This window comes from Dicentrarchus labrax, unplaced genomic scaffold, assembly GCF_905237075.1.
Source record: "Dicentrarchus labrax unplaced genomic scaffold, dlabrax2021, whole genome shotgun sequence".
Lineage (NCBI taxonomy): Eukaryota > Metazoa > Chordata > Actinopteri > Moronidae > Dicentrarchus > Dicentrarchus labrax.
Genome location: NW_026136719.1, coordinates 22,570,036 through 22,592,887, shown reverse-complemented (window position 1 = coordinate 22,592,887; position 22,852 = coordinate 22,570,036). Strand labels below are relative to the sequence as shown.

General features: G+C 40.9%; 1 protein-coding gene across 2 annotated transcripts in view; it reads right to left on the bottom strand.

Moving 5' to 3' along the window:
- LOC127351888 (MAM domain-containing glycosylphosphatidylinositol anchor protein 1) overlaps nt 1–7,066 on the bottom strand; it is a 172,420-nt gene extending 165,354 nt beyond the window's left edge. For both annotated transcript variants that reach the window (XM_051379864.1, XM_051379865.1), the window contains exons 1-2: nt 6,375–7,066; nt 5,040–5,129 (exon numbers count right to left, since the gene is read on the bottom strand). In XM_051379864.1, coding sequence (XP_051235824.1) covers nt 5,040–5,106 — 67 coding nt within the window. In that variant the 5' untranslated portion in view covers nt 5,107–5,129; nt 6,375–7,066. The remainder of the gene's footprint in view (nt 1–5,039; nt 5,130–6,374) is intronic.
- Between the last annotated feature and the right edge of the window lie 15,786 nt (nt 7,067–22,852).

Below are 22,852 nucleotides of genomic sequence, written 5' to 3'. Positions count from 1 at the left end.
ACCATGTGCACTAAAATTTTTAGCAGAAGGGATGGGATCAGAGATACTGACAGAGATGAGTAGAGACAGACAGAAAAAGAGGGAGGGACAGGACACAAAGAGGGGGAACAGGCCGATATGTGAGTCTAATAGATAAAGTAGTTCACATTTAAATTTAAAATTTGTAATTGTGGTGAACAATGGAGAATCTGATATACATTACAAACAACAAAGACACATGCCAACATGTATCAGTTCTCCAACTCTGCCAACCCATTATCTCTGTTATCTGTTCAGTGCGAAGAATAGCTCCCCTAATCGTCTGGCACTCTACACCATAATCAAGCTTCCTAAGCAGACAAACCACTGAATTTTTATGTCCAAATATTGACCTAGTCCTCATGTCTCCTTTCAGTCAGATAGATCTATCTGTCTATCTATCTATCTGTCTATCTATCTGTCTATCTATCTATCTATCTATCTATCTATCTATCTATGTATCATTTAGAAGGTTGAAAAAACTGTTGTAGTGAAACCACTAATTAAATTTCAAGGACTTTAATTAGACGTAATATAAAGGGAAAGGTCATTCAACAATAGCCGACATTACTGATCAGAGGCGCGTGTGCATGTGTGTGTGTGCGCGGGCACGTGCACCTGTGCATTCAGTGTGCAGAAAAATAAAGCAAAGAGGTAAGGAGTAGGAGAAAGGTAGTAGGTGTCAGATTGTGGGAGGTAAAAGATTATAATCATCTCTAGCTTAATGCTTCAGTCTCTTTCTATCACCGTCTCCCGTCCCCCTCCTCCATTGCCTCAGAGCCACCAATAAATTATGGATGCTTATTAGAAAAGGGCAATATTCAGCAGCCAAAATAAACTCAGCAGCAAGAGACATGAAAGAGGCACAAACAAAAAAAAAGTGCTGATGTGGGGAGAGGAATAGTTAAAGTCACAGGGGAGCCAGTGGCCAGGCCAGTTAAACCTGGAATGATCTCTTTCTAGGTCACCGGCTTTCAACCCGTGTGCCATGGCAAGCTAATGTACTGCGCTGAGTAAAGCTCTACATTAAGAAGATGCTCAAATGTTGGGTGCTCGTCGACACACGCAGACTGCAAATAAAAAAATGTATTCCAAGCCTTTCATTCTTCCTTGGGCAACATCTTCAAAGTGATGTTAAATTTGTGCGCAATGTAGGCATATTAAACTTTTTCACTTTCTGCATCTCTTGTAGTGCTTTGTTCTATGGCCAGTGGCAAGGCCTCAACTCTCCTGCTGCTGCAAGGGCCTTGCTCAAATCTAAAAAAAACACTGTTAAGCAAAATCATTGATTTAAGTTCATTAAATTTCCTGTTAACAAGCACATAATGAAGCATCATATTGCAGGCTAATGCAGTTTGGATTCCATCTACAGCACCGGCTAATGGTTTCGTGTGACTTTGTCGAGCAATCAATAATTTGGTGTCCCTGTGAACTCCGTTGCTTCGCAAAGTGTGATGTCATGTGATGCAGCACCAGAAAGATGGAGAGACACTTCTCTAGTACACTTTGTCTGCATTGATGTCGTAACCGTTGAGTCCTTCAGACAAGGAGTCAAATTCTGCGAGACTTTCTTGACATTTTCTAAATTTACCCTAATCCTTAAATATGGTGAGTGACGCATCATGCTTGTACTGTCTGGGATTACAGTATATCCAGATTAAGTGAAACTTGAAAATCACTGTATATGTATGCAGGGATGTTCGTGACCACTGTGTGTGGACTGTGGTGGCAATTTGTTTAATAAAGCATACAAAGTATGATCTTGTCTTTCTGTAAGGTTTTATTTAAGTCATCCATGAATGGTCTCACCACAACCGTCACACACTCTCGTATGTGAAAGTCTGAAAGAGCCTCGATTCGAAGAAGCAGTATAGTTTTATCCCTGTTGGAGTGTCACTCTAACACAGTTACACATTCCTGAGTTCTGGGACAGTAAACAGACAGATAGTGTGGTGAGATGATCATGTCCTTGGCTTCTTTGTGAAGTCTCAACATCCCGCTGTCTACTTGGACATAGAGTGTAGTTAGAAACAGGACTTAAGGTTATATGTATATAATAGCATCTTCAACAGTTGCGTATGGTTTTACAATGACCAGGTCAAAGGGTTGTATAGGTTCTTAAAAATTGCCATTACAGGACGCATATAAAAAGCTTAACCCAAAAAGAAGAGGAGAGCAGAAGAGTAATCTTAATAATCGTGCATAACGAAACTTAATGTAAAAAAAACATAGTGTGCAGCTTTTCCCTTTTACTTTGAAATGCACCATCGCATTTTCTCTGTGCACTTGTCCGTCCGATCGCTACTTGATGGACAGGTGTTACAAGCTTTTTGACAGCCTATCAAAATTCACAGAAGTACAATCAATACTACACTGCTGCAAAAGAAACAGTGACTGATCCACAAGTCCCTGCTGAACCAGCAAACTGTTGCAGTGGGAAGAAAAGTGTTTCTGACGTACAAACACGTCCCACTCACACAAGCATGTACACACACACACACACACACACACACACACACACACAGACTCACAGTTTTGCCAGCTCACGCATTTCACATTCGTGCGTGAACTCACACTCACAAGTGCAAAGCACCTGCACACACAGACTCACAGGCCTGAGCTGACAAAAACGCACACATCCAAACACACCCCAGAGAAGGCTACAGTAAATGAACCTCACAGCCGTCCAAAGCGCTGACATCAATCAGGCACGCTTACACTGTTTGGCTCCCGACGGACGGTGAGTCGCATCTGTCTGCTAGAGCAAGTGCTAAACAATTCCAAAGTGAAGGAAACCATTTTATGCATATCCACATACACACGAGTGAGCGTGCCAGACTCATTGGCTCCCCTCCCAATCTTCCCTACTCGTGTTGTTTACTGCAATTGTGTAAAATTGTGAAACCATTTGTTCTCATTGAATGACTCTTTTTAGTGATGATGGTTTACCTACATGAAACAGTTGTTGCGCAGGTACACACAGCTGAGCACCGCCACCACACAAACCACATGGGAAACTGGGGCCTGTGTTAGCTGGCCAGTATGAATCCCAGAAATCTTTGGGGACTTCTCCTCCTTCTGCAGAGACTGAAAGACTGCTGTTGCGCATAGGACAAGTAAGCTATAACACTGGGGGTAAAAATCATATATAGAAAAAAAACCTAAATATCATTGCTGCCCCTACCGCTGGCACTGACTGCGTACCTCTCTGCTTCGACCCACTGCGTATTTGTGACAGAGCCCACGAGGCGCAGATGCACAAATTCTTCATGACAATCAGTGTATCACCCTGTAGAGAACCCAAAACTGTTTCATACAGTTATTATGAAAAAGAAAATGAGGACAAGAATGCACAAGGGCAAAGAGAAGTGAGCCTTCTGCAGGACAGCGTAACTAGATCAGAAAAGTCAGTCCATGAGGAGACAACTGATGCACTGAATGCACATCCCTGCAAAAATATTTGCTGGCATTGAAACTAAGAATGAATTAACTGAATTGCATATATCTTTTTAAACCGTTACGTTTCCAAACTATGTAATATATGTACGCTGGAAATATTTCGGAAGAAGCATAACAGCGGGTTGAAAACGGATTTATAGTAAATCCTGGCTTTATCAAAGCGGGTAAGGCCTACACCTGCAGGTTAAAAAAAAATCCCAGATAAGTACATGTGATGCTACTAAAACTCTGCTACTAAAGGTACAATCTTTTTCATTGTATGGCCATGTTTGACATTTCCTATAAAAACAGATACTGGGAAAAGAAATGAGCTTCTTGAGATCTCAGCCAGCACTGTCACAGTACACAGAAACCACTCTGTCTGCGGATGTTAGTCCCAAAAATACAACAACAAAAAAAATACTTTATTTATGCTTTAATATTGTTTATTAAGGCATCAGTGTAATGCTTTAAAAAGGTGTCAACTGGTGGTCAAAACAAAATCCATAACAAGGCAAAGAGAAGATCTGATAATTGTCCATGTAAGTTATCATTTAACGTAATACTGACACCTGCATATAAGGTATTAGAGTGGAATAAGCCAGATTAGTTAGCGAGGGCTTCTACAGTACATGGACCTTTATGCTTTACAGATTGTCAGTATTTCTCAGTGTGACGGCAGGCTACGGGATTGCTTATGACAACAGCAGTCTATGCTACTATGACTAAACAGACCTTGTTTTCGATGGCTGCCACATGTCTTCAAACATCAAAATCAAAGTATCAAAGCTGACAGATCAGTTTGTGTGTTTGCCTTGCCCAAAGGGACAGCAATGGATGCATATCTGGACAGGTGCCTGTAGCTGAAGATACTGAGCCTTAATAGTACAGCGAGACAGTCTTGAGGAGAGGGACAAAATCTCTGCTTTATACCTAAAAGCACAGCGTGACTGTCCTGTTTAACCTGACAGACACAGAGCCTCGTCTCAGGGAGCACTGCCAGTTTTATCCTCATCTTGAAACCTGTTGTCTGTATGTGTGCGAGTGTGTGTGAGTGCAGTAAGCATAGTGGTGAGTTAAATACTGGCCAAACTATAACCTCCATACAGTAATAACCATAAACCTTTAAACAATAATTTTAAAGTTTGATCATACTTTGTGTAATAAAGCACTAATCTGTTGGCTTAATGAGAATTTTGGCCATAAAGATTAATATCAGCCTTAAAATGGAATTAGATTGGATTTACAGCAGGTGGGTTTCCCCTCCACCACAGAGCTGGATGTTTTCCCAGCCTCCTCTTGTGACTTCTAAGAAGTAATATCTCCCTCGCAAGTTAATTTGCTGTCGATCTCCCTGAAGCTATTCTACCAGTAGTTTAAACGCCAGTTATTATACTGTCTCCTATTAGCGCGTTGCACTGAAACCCGGACAATATGTGGCACGGAGAAGCCCTTAATTAAGGTTATGGGCTAATAATTGAACAAATTAACATTGCTGCTGCAGTGGAGCTCAGTCAGCCTGCACTAATAAAACATGCATTGATGTAATAATAGAAATACATTTGTAAATATCACGTTCTTACCGTAAACTCCTTGGCCCCAAGCGAGAGGACAGACACTAGAAAATAACAAAATCCAGAAAAGCTCCATGTTCAGCTCAGTTCCCTCATAACCTAAGAAAGAGTGAGACACAACGGAGGGAGAAACAGGTGAAAACAGAGGCACAGGAGGGAACAGCCTGCAAATTTATGTGACAAACAAGAGGCGACAGCTGAGTGATTGTTATCTAAAAGGAAGAAGAGGTACTGTCAATTGTTTTTTTTCATGTTCAACTATGTCCTCTTCGACCCCTTAAGCCGTGAAAATAATATCACAGAGCAATTTAGCCCCCCCAGCCTGCATTGCTTCGCTCAATTTAAAGGACACGTAATTCAATCACAAATGGTGGATTATACAAAGTTTACAAGAGGGGGCTGTGTGTGTTAGAACATTGGAGATTGATAGGATTGTCTGCTGTTTAGCATGACTAAATCTGTCCCTCTCCTTGCTGAAAGGGTGGTGGGTGGGAGAGGGGGGGCAGGCAGGTGTAGTCAGAACAGGAGTTAACCGAGGACTGACTGCAGTGTTCATGGAGGATTAGCTATAACAAGTAGGGTCATGCACCTTAGACCCCACCCACACATACACACACACCACCTTTGCTTCAGATCAATGAAATTATTCCTCCTGTTCCTGCAGTGTGGAAAGGGCCATAGGTATAAAAAAGGTATAAAGAAAATGCACTTTTTTTTTGTTTCTCTTAATATTCTCCTTAAATGCATCACTGTGGATCACACGTTGGTGTTATTTCTCTGCACGATTCATGACCTGTGGAAAGCAACCTGAAGAAAAAAAGATGAAAGGCAGCTGGAGTCAGGGGGCTAATGGACCCTCTTTATGTGACTCTTCTGACGGAACACGAGGATTTTCTCCGACGTCTGGCCCTCAAATTTGTATAATGGCTCTGGGTCGGCTGCATTGACACGTTGCATTACACAGCGCGCTCTGATCAAAGTTTCATTATACGATGCATGTAAGTTAAAAAGCAGCCAGGGTGCGCTGCATGAGACTTGCTTGCACTAAGCTGTCTAATATCGTCATATTGCCTGCATAAGAAATCTGATGCAAATTAAAGAAAGGCGGATATGTAGACCCCCAAAATGTGAATGTCACCGATTTGGCATATTAACTGTAATCACTGCAAGGATGCTCATGATACTGATGTAGAACAGAACAAAAAAAAATAATAGCCTGTTTAAGATGCTCATAATTTCATTCTTACGCACAGAGAAGGCAAGATGCAAAGTCATTAGATAAACCCAGAGAAAAACTAAAAATGTATTCTCTGTACAGGCATGTAATCCCTGCCGCGTCTCTACCTTGTCTCCGAGGTGCCGTCCTTTGGGTCAGTCCGCTACCCGGCGCAGCGCGCACTCCTCCCGGCTCAGCGAAGAGGACTCCTCCGCTCTCCGTGAGACTAACCCGCCTCCGCGTCTCTTCACAAAATGAGTAGAAAAGTTATAAATCCTCCTCCAGCTGAGCGTCCGGTATGAGCTTTGAAATTCCCGTAGAGTATAATGAGAGTTTGCCGAGCTCCCAGACCTCTCAAATGATCTCCTTGGTGTGTTAAACTTTTATTTTACGCACATAGAGGCGGGCAGCGGAATCTTACCGCTGCTCGGTTCCACAGGAAGAGTCCCTCTTCCTTAGGATAAAAATAAAACCACTTTCCCTTTGAAAAACTCAAGCAAGGCTAGTTTGAGGGGGGTGGGAGGGGTGGTCCACACACCCCAGTCTTCTCTTATGTAGATTATCTACTTTTAAAGGCGTGGTAGAAATGGCTTTACTGTCTCTCTCTTTCTCTCTCTCTCTCTCTCTCTCACTGCCTCTGACCGGTGACAGTCTAGTGAAGCCCCTCTAACACAATCATGCGCTCTGAAAATGAGCTCTCCTCCGCTCGTTCAATCGGCGCTGTGTCTGTGGACTCCAAGTGATGCTGGCCAAGTGGAATATGTGCGCTGACTGAGAACGACCGCCCCTGTCTGTGAAGGGAGAGAGAGAGATGGAGGGACGGAGAGAGGGGAGGAGGGAGGACAGAGGCTTACACATAGATGCGCGCACGCCTCACAGCTCCACACTGAACAGGTTGTCAAAAGAACAACATTTGCTCCTCTCTCTTTCTCTCTCTCTGTTTTCCTCCTCCCGGTCTCCCATTCACTCTGGAATAGGTTTTCTTTGAGAGCCGACGGGGCTGCGGTGGTTTTTGGGTTTTGCTTTGTTGTCGACTTTTTGGCGGAGTCCGTCAGCTGCGGTGCCACCAATCGTCGGTGCCAATTAGAACTGAAAGGCGCTCCGAAAGTTTTTTCGGCCTAATGGAGGAGCCTTTAACACCACCAACCTCCCTCCCCGCGGACCAATTATTTATGACAGCAAAAATAGAGTGACTGTTGAACCCCATACACATTTTCTCTCTCACACACACACACACACACACACACACACACACACATTTACACCGACTCTCCCCCTCTCTGGCTCCAATCCCAGGCACCACGGTTGTAACGGCGGGTTTTTAATTTCTCAGCGTGGCCACAAGGGGGCGTCTTTCAGCGCATTACAACTAATGGTGATGATGCACGTGCGCATGCGAGGTTTGTGTGCGCGTGTGTGTGTGCGTGTGTGTGTGTGTGTGTGTGTGTGTGTGTGTGTGTGTGTGTGTGTGTGTGTGTGTGTGTGTGTGTGTGTGGTGATGAGGTTTAAAATGAATGAGTAAAGTGTCCTTGATTTTTTTTGTTGGTTTATCACAAAGCAGCATCTCTGTGAGCAGCTGGACAGAATGAAACAGACATTTAAAATATCAAGCAGGCTGCTTATCAGGGCAGAACAAGCAATCTGTCATTGAAGAAAAGGAAAATTCAATTTCCGTGCCTTTATTTATACAGTGCAGCAGATGTCATTTCTCCTCTCTTCATTAAAATTACATTCATAAAAAGACTTGATTATTATGTGACGATGGCAATGATGACTTGAACTGTATGTCTTCATTTATTTGTTGGGAAGAGAGTATTATAAAAATTGGAAGAAATAAGAAAACACCGTAGAAGAAGTTGCTGCTGGAAACAGCCTACACAATGACATGGCTTGGAAGCATGTAAATGTATAATAAGAGACCCTACAACAGAGAGATATTAAACTGCCCATTTTCCTTCTTTTTTTCCCCAGGCTCATTTATTACATGACTGGTTCTCTTTGTCCAAATAATTCTGTTTGACAAAGATATAAATCCACATTTTAACCTTGAGGATTGACTGCAGATGAATATCTGTTTGGTAAATGTTTAGTCTGAAGCGCAGAGTGGGTGGATTTTGCAGTTTCAGGATGATGGGTGCGTTGGAAAGTTCATGTTGCATCTTACTCAATACCATTTGGTTCTAATCCATTGTAACTGCATGATCTCAGCACATAATGTAACATTAATATCCCACATATCATTGACTTCTACCGGTATAGCACTTTAACTTTTTTTCTGACATGAAATATAATAATTGTGTGACCTGTGATTTATTGTTGTACAACTGAACATCTGCATTAATCATAATCACCTAAAATCAGTTTCTGTTTGGTCTTATCTGCCATTGATTTATTTTCTGGGACTTAATTTGTAACATAGACACAGACACACACATACACACACACACACACACACACACACAATGTTACCAATTCTTCAGAGGACGTTACATCCACAGTTCCTGGAGACTTACAGTAACCCCATAGCTTCACCTTACCCTAATGTTAAACAAAGTCTTCACCCTAAAATGTAATAATTTACATAATGGGGACTTGCGTTGTGTCCCCAAAAGGAAGGCGAGTCCCCTCAATATGACTGTGTAAAGAGATTTATGTCCCCACAACATGACTGTGTAAAGAGATTTATGTCCCCACAACATGAGTAATACATGTCCACAGTATTAAGCAGACACTATGTTTTACTCTTGAACTGTTGACCTGCTCAACAGGTAGTGCTCAAGGGGACCTCTATAGTTGAGGCAGTTAAGAGAATTTCTGCTGCCAATCTTTCTCTTTCCCCCAAATTGTCTGGGACTAGGACTAGCAACCCTACAGTAAAATTCCATCAGTCTATTCTGCAGGCTGTCCAAGCCTCTGATGTTGAACTTCAAAGTGGTCTGTGCTACTGTACTCTGAGAGCCTTCTTCACAGATTCTGCTGAGACAAGCAATGTTAATTAATCCCACATGACAGTTTGGAACACATTTACTCGAATTAAAATTTTACCAAATAATTTCTTTTGCATCAGTGCACCTATACTGTATTTTTTTTTATTTGTATGATATCATCCAGAAAAATAAACTTTGACCTATTACATAAGGTATTACAACTGGGGGACTTAGATGTTGGAAGCACCAGAAAAAATGATAGATTAATTTGTTCCCCATTCTAATTAAAGTACTTTAACTATACTTGTTATTCATCTGAATTGTTCATGATCACTGGGAACAAAGTTTTTAGAAGAACAAACTTTTAACTCAGATTGTTCTGTGCCTAACCACCACTAACATTTGTACACATCAATCATTTCTGGGCAACAGTGAGCAGTAAACATCTAGGGTTTTCATCTGACATTCCTAAACAGAATCAAGACACTCAGAAATTACTTAGCTCTCTCAATCCAAATGAATCTTTTATTCAGGGTAAACAAAATCATGGGATCTGGCTCAAGAATCTGTCTCTTTGCTTCCTTCCTTTCCTTTTTGCTCCTCAGCTTGGGCTACAGCCAGCAGTCTTGGCATGTCTTGCTGAGAGCGCATCATTGCTGCTTAAGGCAATGAATCTCAAAAGACAACATGTTGTAGGAACAACCTTGGGTGGCAGCCACACACAAACACACACACACATACATACACACACACACACACACATTCATCCCACCACATGAAACCATGTTTTCTCCAAGAATTGCAGAAGGCTTCTGAGAGAAGCAATTATTGCCGTGGGTGTAGAGAGCCAACAAAGAAGTGAACACCGACAACAACAAAATACTACACTTGCCAAATTCTCTATTTTGACTCTACTGCACAGTCACACAGACACACTTCTCACCTTTTAGTAACTTGGTGGAGTTCCGCGGTCAGTGTGACAAGGACATCAGTCTTACATCTGTTACAGGTGTAGGTGCCACACAGTTTCCAGTCAGTACTCTGTTGTCCTGTGTGTGACATAAGCTTGTAGAGACTCTCACTCTCTTGTTGTGAGTAGTAATAGACCAATTAATCAGTCGGCTGATTTATTGGGATGATTATCTGGCATTTTGAGATTATTGGCATTGGCCAACGTCTGCTCACGAGGCAGATAAACAAAAATGTCTTCAGGCACATCTACAGGGAGCCTCGTCAGGGTGGCTGCTGTGGAACGATGTTAGCGTTTTGTATGTTTTGGGAAGGTGGTGAAAAAGTTTGTTTAAAGCCGTGTACTATAACTCATGTATCCTGCTGTGGCATTATATATTGGCCATCGGCAGCCCTGCTTTCTAAATATCGGCATCGGCCATTGAAAAAACGATATGGGTTGACCACTGCTGAGTTTTTGTGTAAGCCTTATAGAAGCATTTACAGCATTTCCTGTTGGGTGGGATAGTGTGCAGTGTGTGTGAGAGCAATGTGTACCCACTAGAAGTCAGGACTCCACAGGGTACCTTTATAACAGCAAAGAAAGCACAACCAAATGAATTAATTGATTTAGATTCAAGAGACATGATGATCCCTTTGCCTTATTTGTTAATAAAATATTTCTGCTGAAAATTAAATTTTTAGAAACTTTCCCTGAAAAGCAAACACCATCCGTGTGTGTCTGTCTCTGCCTGGCGCCTTCAATCAATGGGTAAACAAGAAAAGTTAATTGGTTTTGTTATGGAATATCAAAGGTCTGAGGAAACTGGAGATGTATTAGGTGAGTCCATTTATATATCACCTTACAATGAAATATAGCGCCAAACATATATAATCTCAAAACAAAGGTACTAATAAAGAATAATGTAAGAGAAGAAGAGGTAAGAAGAGGTAATGCTTTATATTGCACCCTGCAAATTACAGTTTACATTGCAGTACAGCAAAAAGGTTTTAAATATGGAATATATGAGTTTTGTTGTTGTTGTATTTCTGAAGAGCAAAACAACAGAATTATTCTAGTGGCTTGAGATGTTGACTGAGACTGGGGAAATGACAAGATTCAATATTTTCTGTAGCTAACATATAACAGAACTGGAGTAACTCAAACGTGTTGTTCAGAGCAACTTCTCAAATAGTTGTTTTCCATTCTGACATTGAGCTTGAACAAAATTCCTACATTTAACATCTTGAGATAAATAAAACTCCCTGTGGGGTCTTAACAGTAAATGTACTATCTCTCCAGCCCAGACTGTTATTTTTGCAGCCCATCAGAGCACTGCACACAGTAATGTGATCTGAGGTGCTTGGTTAAAAAAAATTTTCTGGTACCATACTCTGTAATTGATGTTCCCATCAGTGTAATTCAATCAGAGCTCAAAGTGCTGTATATCGGCACCAAGCACTTCCCCACATAGAAACAGCTAAATGGACAGAAAAGATACACTTGAGACTGGCGATAATTTCATTGTCTGTGTGTGTGTGTGTGTGTGTGTGTGTGTGTGTGTGTGTGTGTGTGTGTGTGTGTGTGTGTGTGTGGTAGAGACACTGGGCAAAAGAAAAAGCAATATAACTCTGTTAAACAGAGATGTGATGACAGGCATCTCATCTAGACAACTCAACATGTCAATACAGAGACGAGGAAGGAAAATGTACGATGCAAAGGGCTGAGAGGATTTTGGATTCCTGAGAGAGATTAAACATTAGAAAGACCAACTGAGTCCAATAGCTTATTATACATAGTTATCTTGGTTCTATGAGCACAGGTGGAGCAATTCATATTGGGTCTAAAGGAAATTTGAATCTACTTTTTCCAGACAATCAGGATAACCATCTACCCAGTAAAAGCTGTATAAATGTCCGCAATACCCTAACCACATGTTGTCAAGTCAGCAACTAGTATAATAGGGTGATGAAGTTAGAGGGTACTACCTGTGCTCAGTTTGGGTGATCATCCAAAACCCTACTGCACAAGGGACAGGAAGTTAAAGACATCCCAACCAATGCTGATTGACCTACATAGCAAACTGCATGCTCTCAAGAATAAAACTGCCCATTATACATACATATCAATGAGATAGAGATGAGGATTCCCAAAGCATTTAGAAGTCAGAACTGTACCTCAAGTCAGCAACCATTGCACCTTGCAGGGAGGGGAGATTTCCTAGGATACCACTCCAGTGAGGCTGGGTCAGGAGTGGCAACGGAGAGGTCAGTGTCTGAATTATTGTGCTGCTCTCTCAGTCCCTGAGAGAAAATGGATCTACAGTTTCAGTATAATGGTGATTTTTTCTTTTTCTTATTTACTAAATGCATTTACATACACATATGTCAAATTAAATGATAACCACTTGTGGCATACACAGGTGAGGTTAATCCTGTTTACAAAAAAGAGTGAGCAAGCCCATAAAGCTCCCCAGAGGCCACTTCCTGTTTTCATACAACAAAGGTTATGTATATGCACATTATTCATTGTGTGTAGAATAACAAGTTAACATTAAACATTTATGTTTCTGCCAACCCCAGATTTCTGATCATGGTAAATAAAGAATGGTTACGGTTAGGAAAGTTAGGAGCCCATCATCTCCACACCTTTTCTACCTGACTGAGCTAAATCAATGGCACACTAGTTCGTCACTGGCACTGAATGATGGCATTTAATGCAAATCACTACTGCATAATTGTCCATTGTGAACATAAGTGGCAGGAGTTGTGTGCTTTTCACATTTTGCTCAGTTTCATCTTCCAATACACTATCTTCCTTAAGGGCAATTTGATAAACTGGCAGCCATCTTTCGTTGGAAGTTTGTGAGAGAAACTATTTTGAAGATATAAACTATTATCTTTATTTTGCAAAGGTAGACAAAGGAGCAGAAATTAATATCAGACTGGTTATAGAAAAGGGGAGCACTGACTAATGTCTGTCAAAAAGTTTGCTCTTTTGGTTTGGTACAATGTCTGTTGTTTGCTGAAGTTATGGTGTATTATGCAAAACCGATCACCACCAGTGAAAAATGCCTTCCCTAGCGTGTAGTAACAGAAATCCTGTAGTCCTCTTAAGCTGATAGATAATTTGCTGCACCTACACAGCTTCTAAAAAACAAAGTAAAGAAGGAAAAAAATCATGATCATCAGTCACAATGTACAGCCATAATATTGTGTGTTTTTGTGTTAGACAAACAGACAGAGGAAGCAAAGCTGTCCACGAGTGTGTGACACCAGCTCGTCCATGTCAACTTCTCCACCCACCCCACACGCACACACAGCCACACAAATACACACACACGTACGTCCAAGAAAGGGTCATTTTTCACTTGGTAATTGGCGGCGAGGCACATTGCCCTTGGGATTCGATAATTCATAACCTCCTCCCATCCGATATCGGATAGTGGGTAGAAATGGGCTGAGACAAGGGATGGTGTACGCAGAGGGTAGAGGAGGGGGAGGCGGCATCATTAGAGAGGAGAGGTAATGGCTCTTATTGATTCCGCCCCGCCGGGCCCCCTCACCATTTCATGTTTAAAACAACACTGATCCTCATTACCCAGGCAGCCGCCACCGCCCTGATAAGGAAGAGAGGAAAGAGACAGAACGATGACGTGAGAGGAGAGGGAAGGGGTAAAGACAGCATTAGGGGAAAACAGAGGAAGGGAAGGAAAGGAGAAAGGTGGGTACAGAGGAGTAAGAGTATGTAGGAAAGACAGGAACAGAAGGTGAAAAGTAGGAAATAATCAGGGGGAGGAAAGGAAAGAAAAAGGAAGAAAGTGGGAGCACAGCTTGTGTTTTGCTGTCTTAGTGCCTCAGTTTGAGTTGTATAAGTAATTACTGTCACCCTTTAATGCGTGTAATGCAGTATTACTTGTTTAAATCTCTATACCTCCTATACCCCCCCCTCCCCCCGCAGTGTGTAATAAGGCTAAAGAATTGACTCAAACACAGACTGCAAGTATCTGTCTAATAATTCTCTGTGCTATTATCCTCTCTTTGCTGCTAACACACAGCCCTCTCTCTGTGCCTTTGGCCACAGGCAAACACTATCATTACTGCAACAGTGGTATAAGCTCTAATGTGTCTCTCTCTCTCTCTCTCTCCCTCCCTCCCTCTCTCCTTACTCTCTCCTTGACTCTTTCCAAATTTTTGTTTTTATTAGAAGGAGGTAATTTGCCTTCTCAAATTGCTCCAAACTCACAACTGGGAGATTGAATATTTTATTTATTTCCTAGCCTATTTGCTGGTACTCAAGGACCAATTCCACTTTCCTCTCTCTTTTCCCCCCTCTTTTTCTTAGTAGTCAACCCTGTGTCCATGCTTTCTCATGAATCCAGTGGTCGTTTGTTTATGTGTGTGTCTGTGGTTGTTTAGTGGGAAGGGGGTCTGAAGTTGAAAGTCTTAATCAAATTTTAAGACAAAGTAATTTCCTTTCTTTTATATGTATCCTGTTCAAAAAGGCTTCTGGGCCAAGAATTAACATAGATATGAAGCTTTTCAGCCACATGAAGCTTAAAATAGCTAAGCGGAGGTGTTAGCTGCTTGCTACCAACATATCAGTCCTACTGTGTGTGAGATGGATAAGATAAAACGATATCAAAATGCTATTCATGCTCGTCATAGAACAGCTAGTACATTGTTAATATCATGCCACACTTATGAAATCTGGTGTGGCTGCATTGTTGGTACCTAGAAATGCACGTTTAGATTTGCATTAATTCATATACCAGAACTAACAGAGGTAATTTGCTTTATTTTGAATATGCAATAGGCATTGCAATAATATACCAAATATATGGTACATTTATTTACCATTTATTTTGACAGTGGTGTTGTTTTTTGTTCACAAAGTTGCATATTTTCAAGCCACCTGTAAAGCCCAGTTCAGACCAAAGATCTGAGACGAAAGCAGTTGCATTCGGAAAACCTGCTAGTTTACACCCAGGCAACTAGACAGTGTATCATCTCCATAGCAACAACACTCTTTACTTCTATTCTAACTGCCCACTTTTAAGGATTTCTTTGTAGCTGAAAATAATTCGTAGCATCTTAAAATATGTATGATGATAGTGATAGTGTAGTCATATAGTTCCATCCACACCTTCAGCTTGGTAAGAAAAAAGAGACAGGTTAGGTAAGTAGCCAAGCTGAGCTGTTGGATAGAGTGTGTTTGCGTTTCTGATTCAATTGTTGAGTACATGAGTTCAGTCTTTTATAGTTGGAATCAAATCTTATGTGCACCAAGACCATTGTTAGTGTGTAAGCAGAAGCCCTCAGTGCCAGTAGCCTCAACCAGCTACCACTGCCAAACCCTGTATAATCCCCTCTATTCTTGTTGAAATGTCAGTTGTTTTTTTTGTCTAATATGTGTTTACATTTTGGCAAATTAGCCATCATTTAAGGTAAGCCAAATAAGCTATTAGCCATTCAAGTTTGCAATGAACCCCCAAATGACAGCTATTACTGGAATACTTTGATACTCTTTGAAACTAAACCGAAATTCTTCAGAGATGAGGCTCCCCTAATTTATTGTCTATCTCGCTCTCACTGAAAGGTTGCTTGTAACACAGCACACTACTCTCATGCCCTGTGACAGTCTCCTACTACTAGGTAAGACCCACTTTCTTGAAGCTTGGCAACCAATCGAAAATGGCAAACCTGACACTTTGACAGTACGCTCTATGTGTATAAATGAACTATCTGGTCATATCAACATGTCAAAAATATCTGATCGTTTTTGTCAAGAGACCAAGAGATTTCATTGATTGTGTATCCATGTCTTTCTGTGTGCACTTTTCAAGATGAATGCATCCTTTCAGTGGAATCTGTACTAGGATCATGAGTGTCCTTCAGGCTTTTTTTTACATTTTCCTAACTCATCATCCACATAATACTTACTAGCATTTATTGTGGAAGGCTCCCTTTTTCCATGAGATCATTCATTCTACATTAGCTGTGTAACCATGACAAGCACACTGAACACACTCGCATCTCTTAGCAGCTGAATGTCGTAACTTCCATTGTGATTCTTAATGGCAGGTGAAAAGAGTGAATTAAAGCTATGCAATTAGATCACCTTTCCTGTAAGGGAGTAGTGCAACTGTTAAGTGCAGAATAGAGGATCTTTACATCTTTACTCTCACATATCAAGCATGTCCCCTTTTGTCTGGATAAAAGTCCATCCTAGAGAAAACCACATCAGCTTCAGCGCCACAAATCGCTTTTCTGCTTTTTCTCCCCACACTGACAGCAGAGGAGTCCGGGCTACCAAAACAGTCAGTTGTCTCCACACCCATGCCCTCAACCTGCCTTCGCTCTGATGCCCTTTCACTCTGCCCTTGTTCCCTGACAACAAACAAGCAGCCGACACTCTCCACTCCCTTTCAATTACGGGTCTTTTCTGACGCCCACTATCCCCATACAGGCCTGTTAGCAGGGCAGAGGAGGAGAAAAGGCAGTAAATTGGAGAGGTCGACCCCTGAGGGGATAATCCTTGTTCTGTGGCATGTTGAGGGTCAGCTCTTTGCATCCTGCATAGTAACGAGCAGAGCATAAGAAATAGAGAGAAGAGAGACTGATTATTCTGATTAGCTATGCATTCTTCCATCCGTCTAACACTGCCATACACACACACTCACACAAAGCCTGACCAGCCAGCCACCAGATCCTGAGATAAGCTAGCTAAAGGGCAAAGTGTCCACAAAGCAAAATGCACACAGAAAAAATCATCAGCAGACTGACATGTCGGTCCTCATCTTCTGACCTCACAGATAAACCACTAGCTGTATCAACTCAGCCACGGCCTGAAAAGCCATCATGGCCCCAAAGCGGCACGGCTGCTTCTACAGCAAGTGTGGTGTGTGAATCAAAGTCGGGCATTAATAAATAATGATTTACCACTAAGAGTCTGTCTAGGTCTCTGCATTCCCATCTCTTGGATGTGCAGTCGCCATTCTCTCTGTGTGCATGCATGTGTGTATGGTTACTAGTGGAGACATACTTTCCGCAAAATGCCTCTATTGATGGTAGTCAAGTCAATGGCATCCTTGCAATAGTCATCCACACAGTCAATTACCTCACAGAAAGGCGGGTTATCTCCCAGATAGTCTGTGCTGGAGCTGGCAGTGTGCCCAGAGTGTCTGTTAGGCATGAATGTCTTTCTTGAAACAGCTCCTTTTTTAGGAAATAATAGGAATTCAAGTGTTGGGCCTATCTGCAATTGACACTTGAATGTGCAGAGAAACTGAGGTCAAGGCAGGAGAACAGTTTTCATTTTGCAAGGACCAGATCGAATCCAAAACCTACCTTCTCAGTTTGGGTTATGTTTAGGTTTGTTTCCCATTAATTATCCCATTGGTGATGATTTTAAATATTGGTTAACTATATTTGGCCATACATGTAGTTGTGAGGCCGGTTAGAGACATTGGCTTTAATCTCACCACGTCCAGTTGATATTATAACCCAGGGGTTGCCGCACTTCTGCTGCTCCAAATGAGTTTTTTAATCTCTGGCTCATTGAGTATTCTAGTAGTCTTTTGATGAGGGAATGAGGCAGCAACTGGACTGCTATATTGCCTGAAGTTTCTACTTGTTCCTTTTATCACACACAATAGGGATTTTTATCTGCTACATTTTATGTGTTACTGAAGAATGTGTTACTTTAGTAATTACTCATCAGCAGATGAGATGCCCACATAGCAGACACATTGCATGTTCAGTAGGCATTATGGTTTGTAAGCAGCCAGCTCGGGGGTATTTACTGACCTTCAACATGTAGCTTAGCATTGGTGATTCAGTGCTCCAGAAGTCTTGTCCTCACAATGAAGCTGTAGCGCTTTCGAGCTAAAGGCTATAATGCTGACAATGCTAACATGCTAATGGCTGGTAACTATAATGTTCCATGTTCACCTTCTTAATTTAGCATTTTAGCATGCTAACATTTGCAAATTAACACAAATTACAGGTGAGGCTGATGGTAATGTGATTAGTTTTGGACAAATTGAAATTTTGACCTGATGATGGCACTAAATTAAAAGTTAAAGGATCACCACAGTGATTACAGTTAATCCTGAGGGGGACATACTTGTTTGTACCAAATTGCAATTTATCCAATAGTTGTTGAGGCATTTTGCAGGGGGCAAAGGGGGATCATCGAAGTCATTAGGACACATCATCTGGGAACTATAAAAGTCTGTCCAAAATGTATGCCAATCCATCCAGTAGATGCTGAGATATTTCACTGGATAAAATTAAAACTTTGCCCTGCTGGTGGCACAAGAGGAAAAGTCAGGAAGCAGACAGTATGATTTATCCTTTGAGTGACATGAATGTCTGTACAAAAATTCAGGGCAATCCATCAAATAGTTGCTGCAATATGGACCAACTGACCAACCTAGAGCCATGCTGCTAGCATGGGTAGACAGCCTGAGACAGCCTCAGAATTCATATTAATAAAAATGCTATTTATGACCTTTTAAAAAATCCAAAGATCACTGTTTAGTGTCTGGCATATGTTTGGCATGCTTAATAATCAGTTTTTCTTCATATGAGCTATTATCTCATTTGGTGATCCTGTGTTGTTAAGTGTGCTAGTGTGTGTGCAAAACCAAAAAAAGCAGTCCGCTAGGAGAATATAACACTGTGGATTAAAAACACTTTGACCAAATGTTGTTCCTTAAGAAATTATTTGAAACAAAACAAAACAGACATACCTCAAAGAGGGTAACTAGCTAGACAGAAGAGAGAGGTAAAGAGCAAATATGAATACAACTCATCTAAAACCACCCAGGAGTTTGTAGCTAGGGTGTGTTAATTGAGTGCTACAAGAAATAAGCACGCATCAGATGAGACCTTCCCATTCAGGCGTTGATCAGCTATGGGAGAGTGATGAGAATTGACTGAGAGTCTCAATTTCCAATAGCAATCACAGTGTGACATCTCTTTCTCTAATTAGGACTGGAGAGAAGGAGAGATGAATCCAGTGGGAGCTAGTGTTGCTTTGAATAAGTTGTTGTCTACTTTAATAGTCTCTCTCTTTCTCTCCCTGACCTGTAAATGATGTGGACCCTGTTGAGCCCACGAATATATTCTGCCAGCAACTGTTGTCTACTGCTGGGTGAATTACATACCACATATAGTGTTACTTTCAAACAACTCTTTCATTTGCCTCATTTGCACAGTAAACAATTTGGCTTCACGAGAAGTAAGTAAGCAAGTCATCCATGAAGACTCAATTTGTTCAGACAGGAAGCAGGTCTGTGTTTAAAAATGATCATGTGAAATATGCATTCATATGCAGCCCTGGCATCAGTGTGTGCAGTTAAATTTATTTTAGTTTATCTTGTTGACAATATTTTTAATGAAGGGCAACGCAGTTACAAGTGGTTAGTGGTCTCTAACTACATGAAAGCATGACAGACATAGTCCACAAACATATATGTTCATGGTGACCACAGAGACTGTATATGTCACCAAGACATATGAGAAAATCAGTGGCAAAACTGTCTCCTGTTTACACAAAGCACACCAATGCAAAAGGGAACAAAGTGTATAAATAAATCCATAAGAATGAATTTTGAGTCTTACATATTATTCCTGACAAAATTCATAGTGTTTGAAAAGTTATTTTTTATTTTGCTTGATACAAACATGAATGCAAGCAATTATTTATACTATAATAACTGTAAGCTGATCCACCAAAAGAGAAAAAGCTAAAATAATTGCTGAAAATAAATGTACCCAATTAGTAAGAATGAAAGCCTGGTGACAAAGCTGTATCAGCTGTCACCTGCTCTACCATGTCATCGTACCATATAACTAATTAGCACATAACAGCAAGTGTTTAAACACGCACTGTTAAGAGCCTTATGTGTCTTCGTGATTAAATAACATTTCCCATTGGACAGTTGTTATAGAAAATGTATGGCAAAGAAATACACCTGGGCATCCTGGTGGTCACAATGTTCTGCAGCCCCATACACAACAAACTGTGATGCACTGTGTGTTCTAACACCTTTCTATCAGAACCAGCATTACCTGTTTCAGCAGTTTGAGCTACAGTAGCTCGTCTGTTGGATTGGACCCCACGGGCCAGCCTTCGCTCCCCACTTGGATCTAGGAGCCATCACTTTTCCCTCCTTGGACCACTTTTGATAGGTACTGACCACTACAGACCGGGAACACCCCACAAGAGCTGCAGTTTTGGAGATGCTCTGACCCAGTCGTCTAGCCATCACAATTTGGTCCTTATCAAAATCCCTTAGATCAGATCCTCACGCATTATTCCTGCTTCTAACACATCAACTTGAGGACAAAATGTTCACTTGCTGCCTAATATATCCCACCCACTGACAGGTACCGTGATAACCACATAATCAGTGTTATCCACTTCACCTGTTAGTGGTCAGAATGTTATGGCTGTTATCGGTGTATGTAATTTTCTTATCTGCTTTATCTGCTTTTTCTGTGTGTTTAGCTGCACAGTTACGAAATGCAAAGCAATACTGTATGATAAAATTCATTTCAATGGATCACAATATGGTGGGAAAAAGATGCAGTAATGTCTTAATTCCTGGCAATACTATTTGGGTAAATAATGTCAGAAAGTAAGTGAGAAGTGTGTTTATGCATAATGTTTTTACAATTTTTTTGATTTTTTTGTAGTTATTTTGCCTCTAGGGATGGCAATATATCGTTCCACCACTTTGGTCCCGACTTGAATATGTCAACAATTATTAAATGGATTGTCATGAAATTTTGCACAAACATTAATTGTACAAAGAAGATAAATCCTACAGACGTTGGGAACCCCTGACTTCCCTCTATTGCCACCAAAGCTTGACATTTGTGGCTCAAAGTGAAATATGAGCCATGAAATCCCCAGAGGATGAATTCTAATGTCTTTGGTTAGCTTTTTCTCTAGCAACATCTCAGTATCTACTTGATGGATTGGCATCAAATCTTGGACAGACATTCAAGGTTTGCAGAGGATAAAAACTTTGATCCCCTGACCTTTCATTTAGCGCCATCATCAGGTCAAAATTTCAGTTTTACAATATTGGTTTATGACCAAATACCTGCAGAACAAATCGCATTCCAATCAGCTTCACACTAATGTAAGATGGCCAACAACATACTAGCTAAACATCAACATGCTTGCATTATCACTGTGACCAGCATATATCATATACATAGCACATATTTTATTGTTTTAAGAAAAATAATGACTGGTCCTCAGTGTGAGGCTGTATACAGCACACTGCACACTTTCTCTAATTATTCTATTCTGCAGTACTGTGAATTCAAGCACAGCATACAGCAACTTCTATTTCCCACTCTCCTGACTCCTACCTGAAAGATCTATTAAAAACGGACGAAGGCTAGACTGTCCACTCCACTCCTCTATCTGGTAAAAGGCAGCATAGAGGGTTGTCAGGTGTTCTCTATTAGTGGTTAAAAAGCAGCCTCTCACTCCCTGCTGACTGAACACTCACATAACAACATGGTGCCTCCATGTATAAGCGTGTGCAAGTGTGTGTGCGTGTGTGCACTGCTGAAAAAGACATACACTGTCTGAGAGGAGAGAACAGCTGTAACGGAGACAGAAATACAGGTCACAGCAGCAGGTAGAAATCCTGTTTTCCATTCTTGGGCAGTCATTTAGTTTCCAAGGTAACTTTAATAATGTTGTCTCTAAAAAGCTAGTAGACGTCACCCAACAGTGCCTCAGTGGGCAGTGAAGGTGACTAGTCCATCCAAATTGCATAACCAGCTTATGGGATCTACAGAAAATGTACCAAATGTGCAGCTCCTTAGACACAGGTTCATTTTTTTTATTGGTATGCAGCACTTCTCTATTAAACAATAAAGTGTGTCACAATTAAAACCTCCACAAGATGGAAAACAGGATATTCTGGAATTTAAATAAAGTCAGTTCATGTAGTTCAGTGTTGTCACTAATGTTGTCTAGGTGCTCAATTGTCTGTGAGGAGTTTTGGCAAAAACAAGGACAAAAGCAGTTTGTCTTGACCTCGGTGATGTGAGACAGATTTAAGTTAAGGCTTCCCAAAATGCAATATGCCACAAAGAAAATAATTTAAGCAATCCTATCTCTTGTGTTTATAAACAACTAATTTGTAACAGCGATTACGTGTGAGAGGAAATAATGTGTGGACCAGATTATGTTACATAATGAGGATAATGAGGAAATGGTATTAATTTACTTATCTAGCAAGTCAATGTAAGTTGATACTGAACACCTCAGTAAAATGTTCACTGACAAAATTGTTTTTGTCAGTTTGTTTTCCACCTAAATATATACGATACACTTGCAATACACTATCGCTAGTAACAATTACAGCATTGTTAAATCTTTTTAGGATTATTTAGGCACTGGCAGAACTTGGTTAACTACATTCCAGTTTTTTTTTTTAGATTTTTTAATTTTTTTTATTTTGATGGCCAATATTAATATTCCAGAATGCCTGCCACATAAAACTACCAGACATATTATTTTAAATAGCCATATAATAGCCTACATTTAAACAGCAATAAAACACAAACTCTAAATATATAGCTGTGACAACGACCTACACACATAACTGCTTGAAAGAAACAGGAGGAAAAGAGAGAGACGATGGAAACGGGGGATGGCACAATGCAGAGCGGCTGTTTTTTTGACTCTGGCG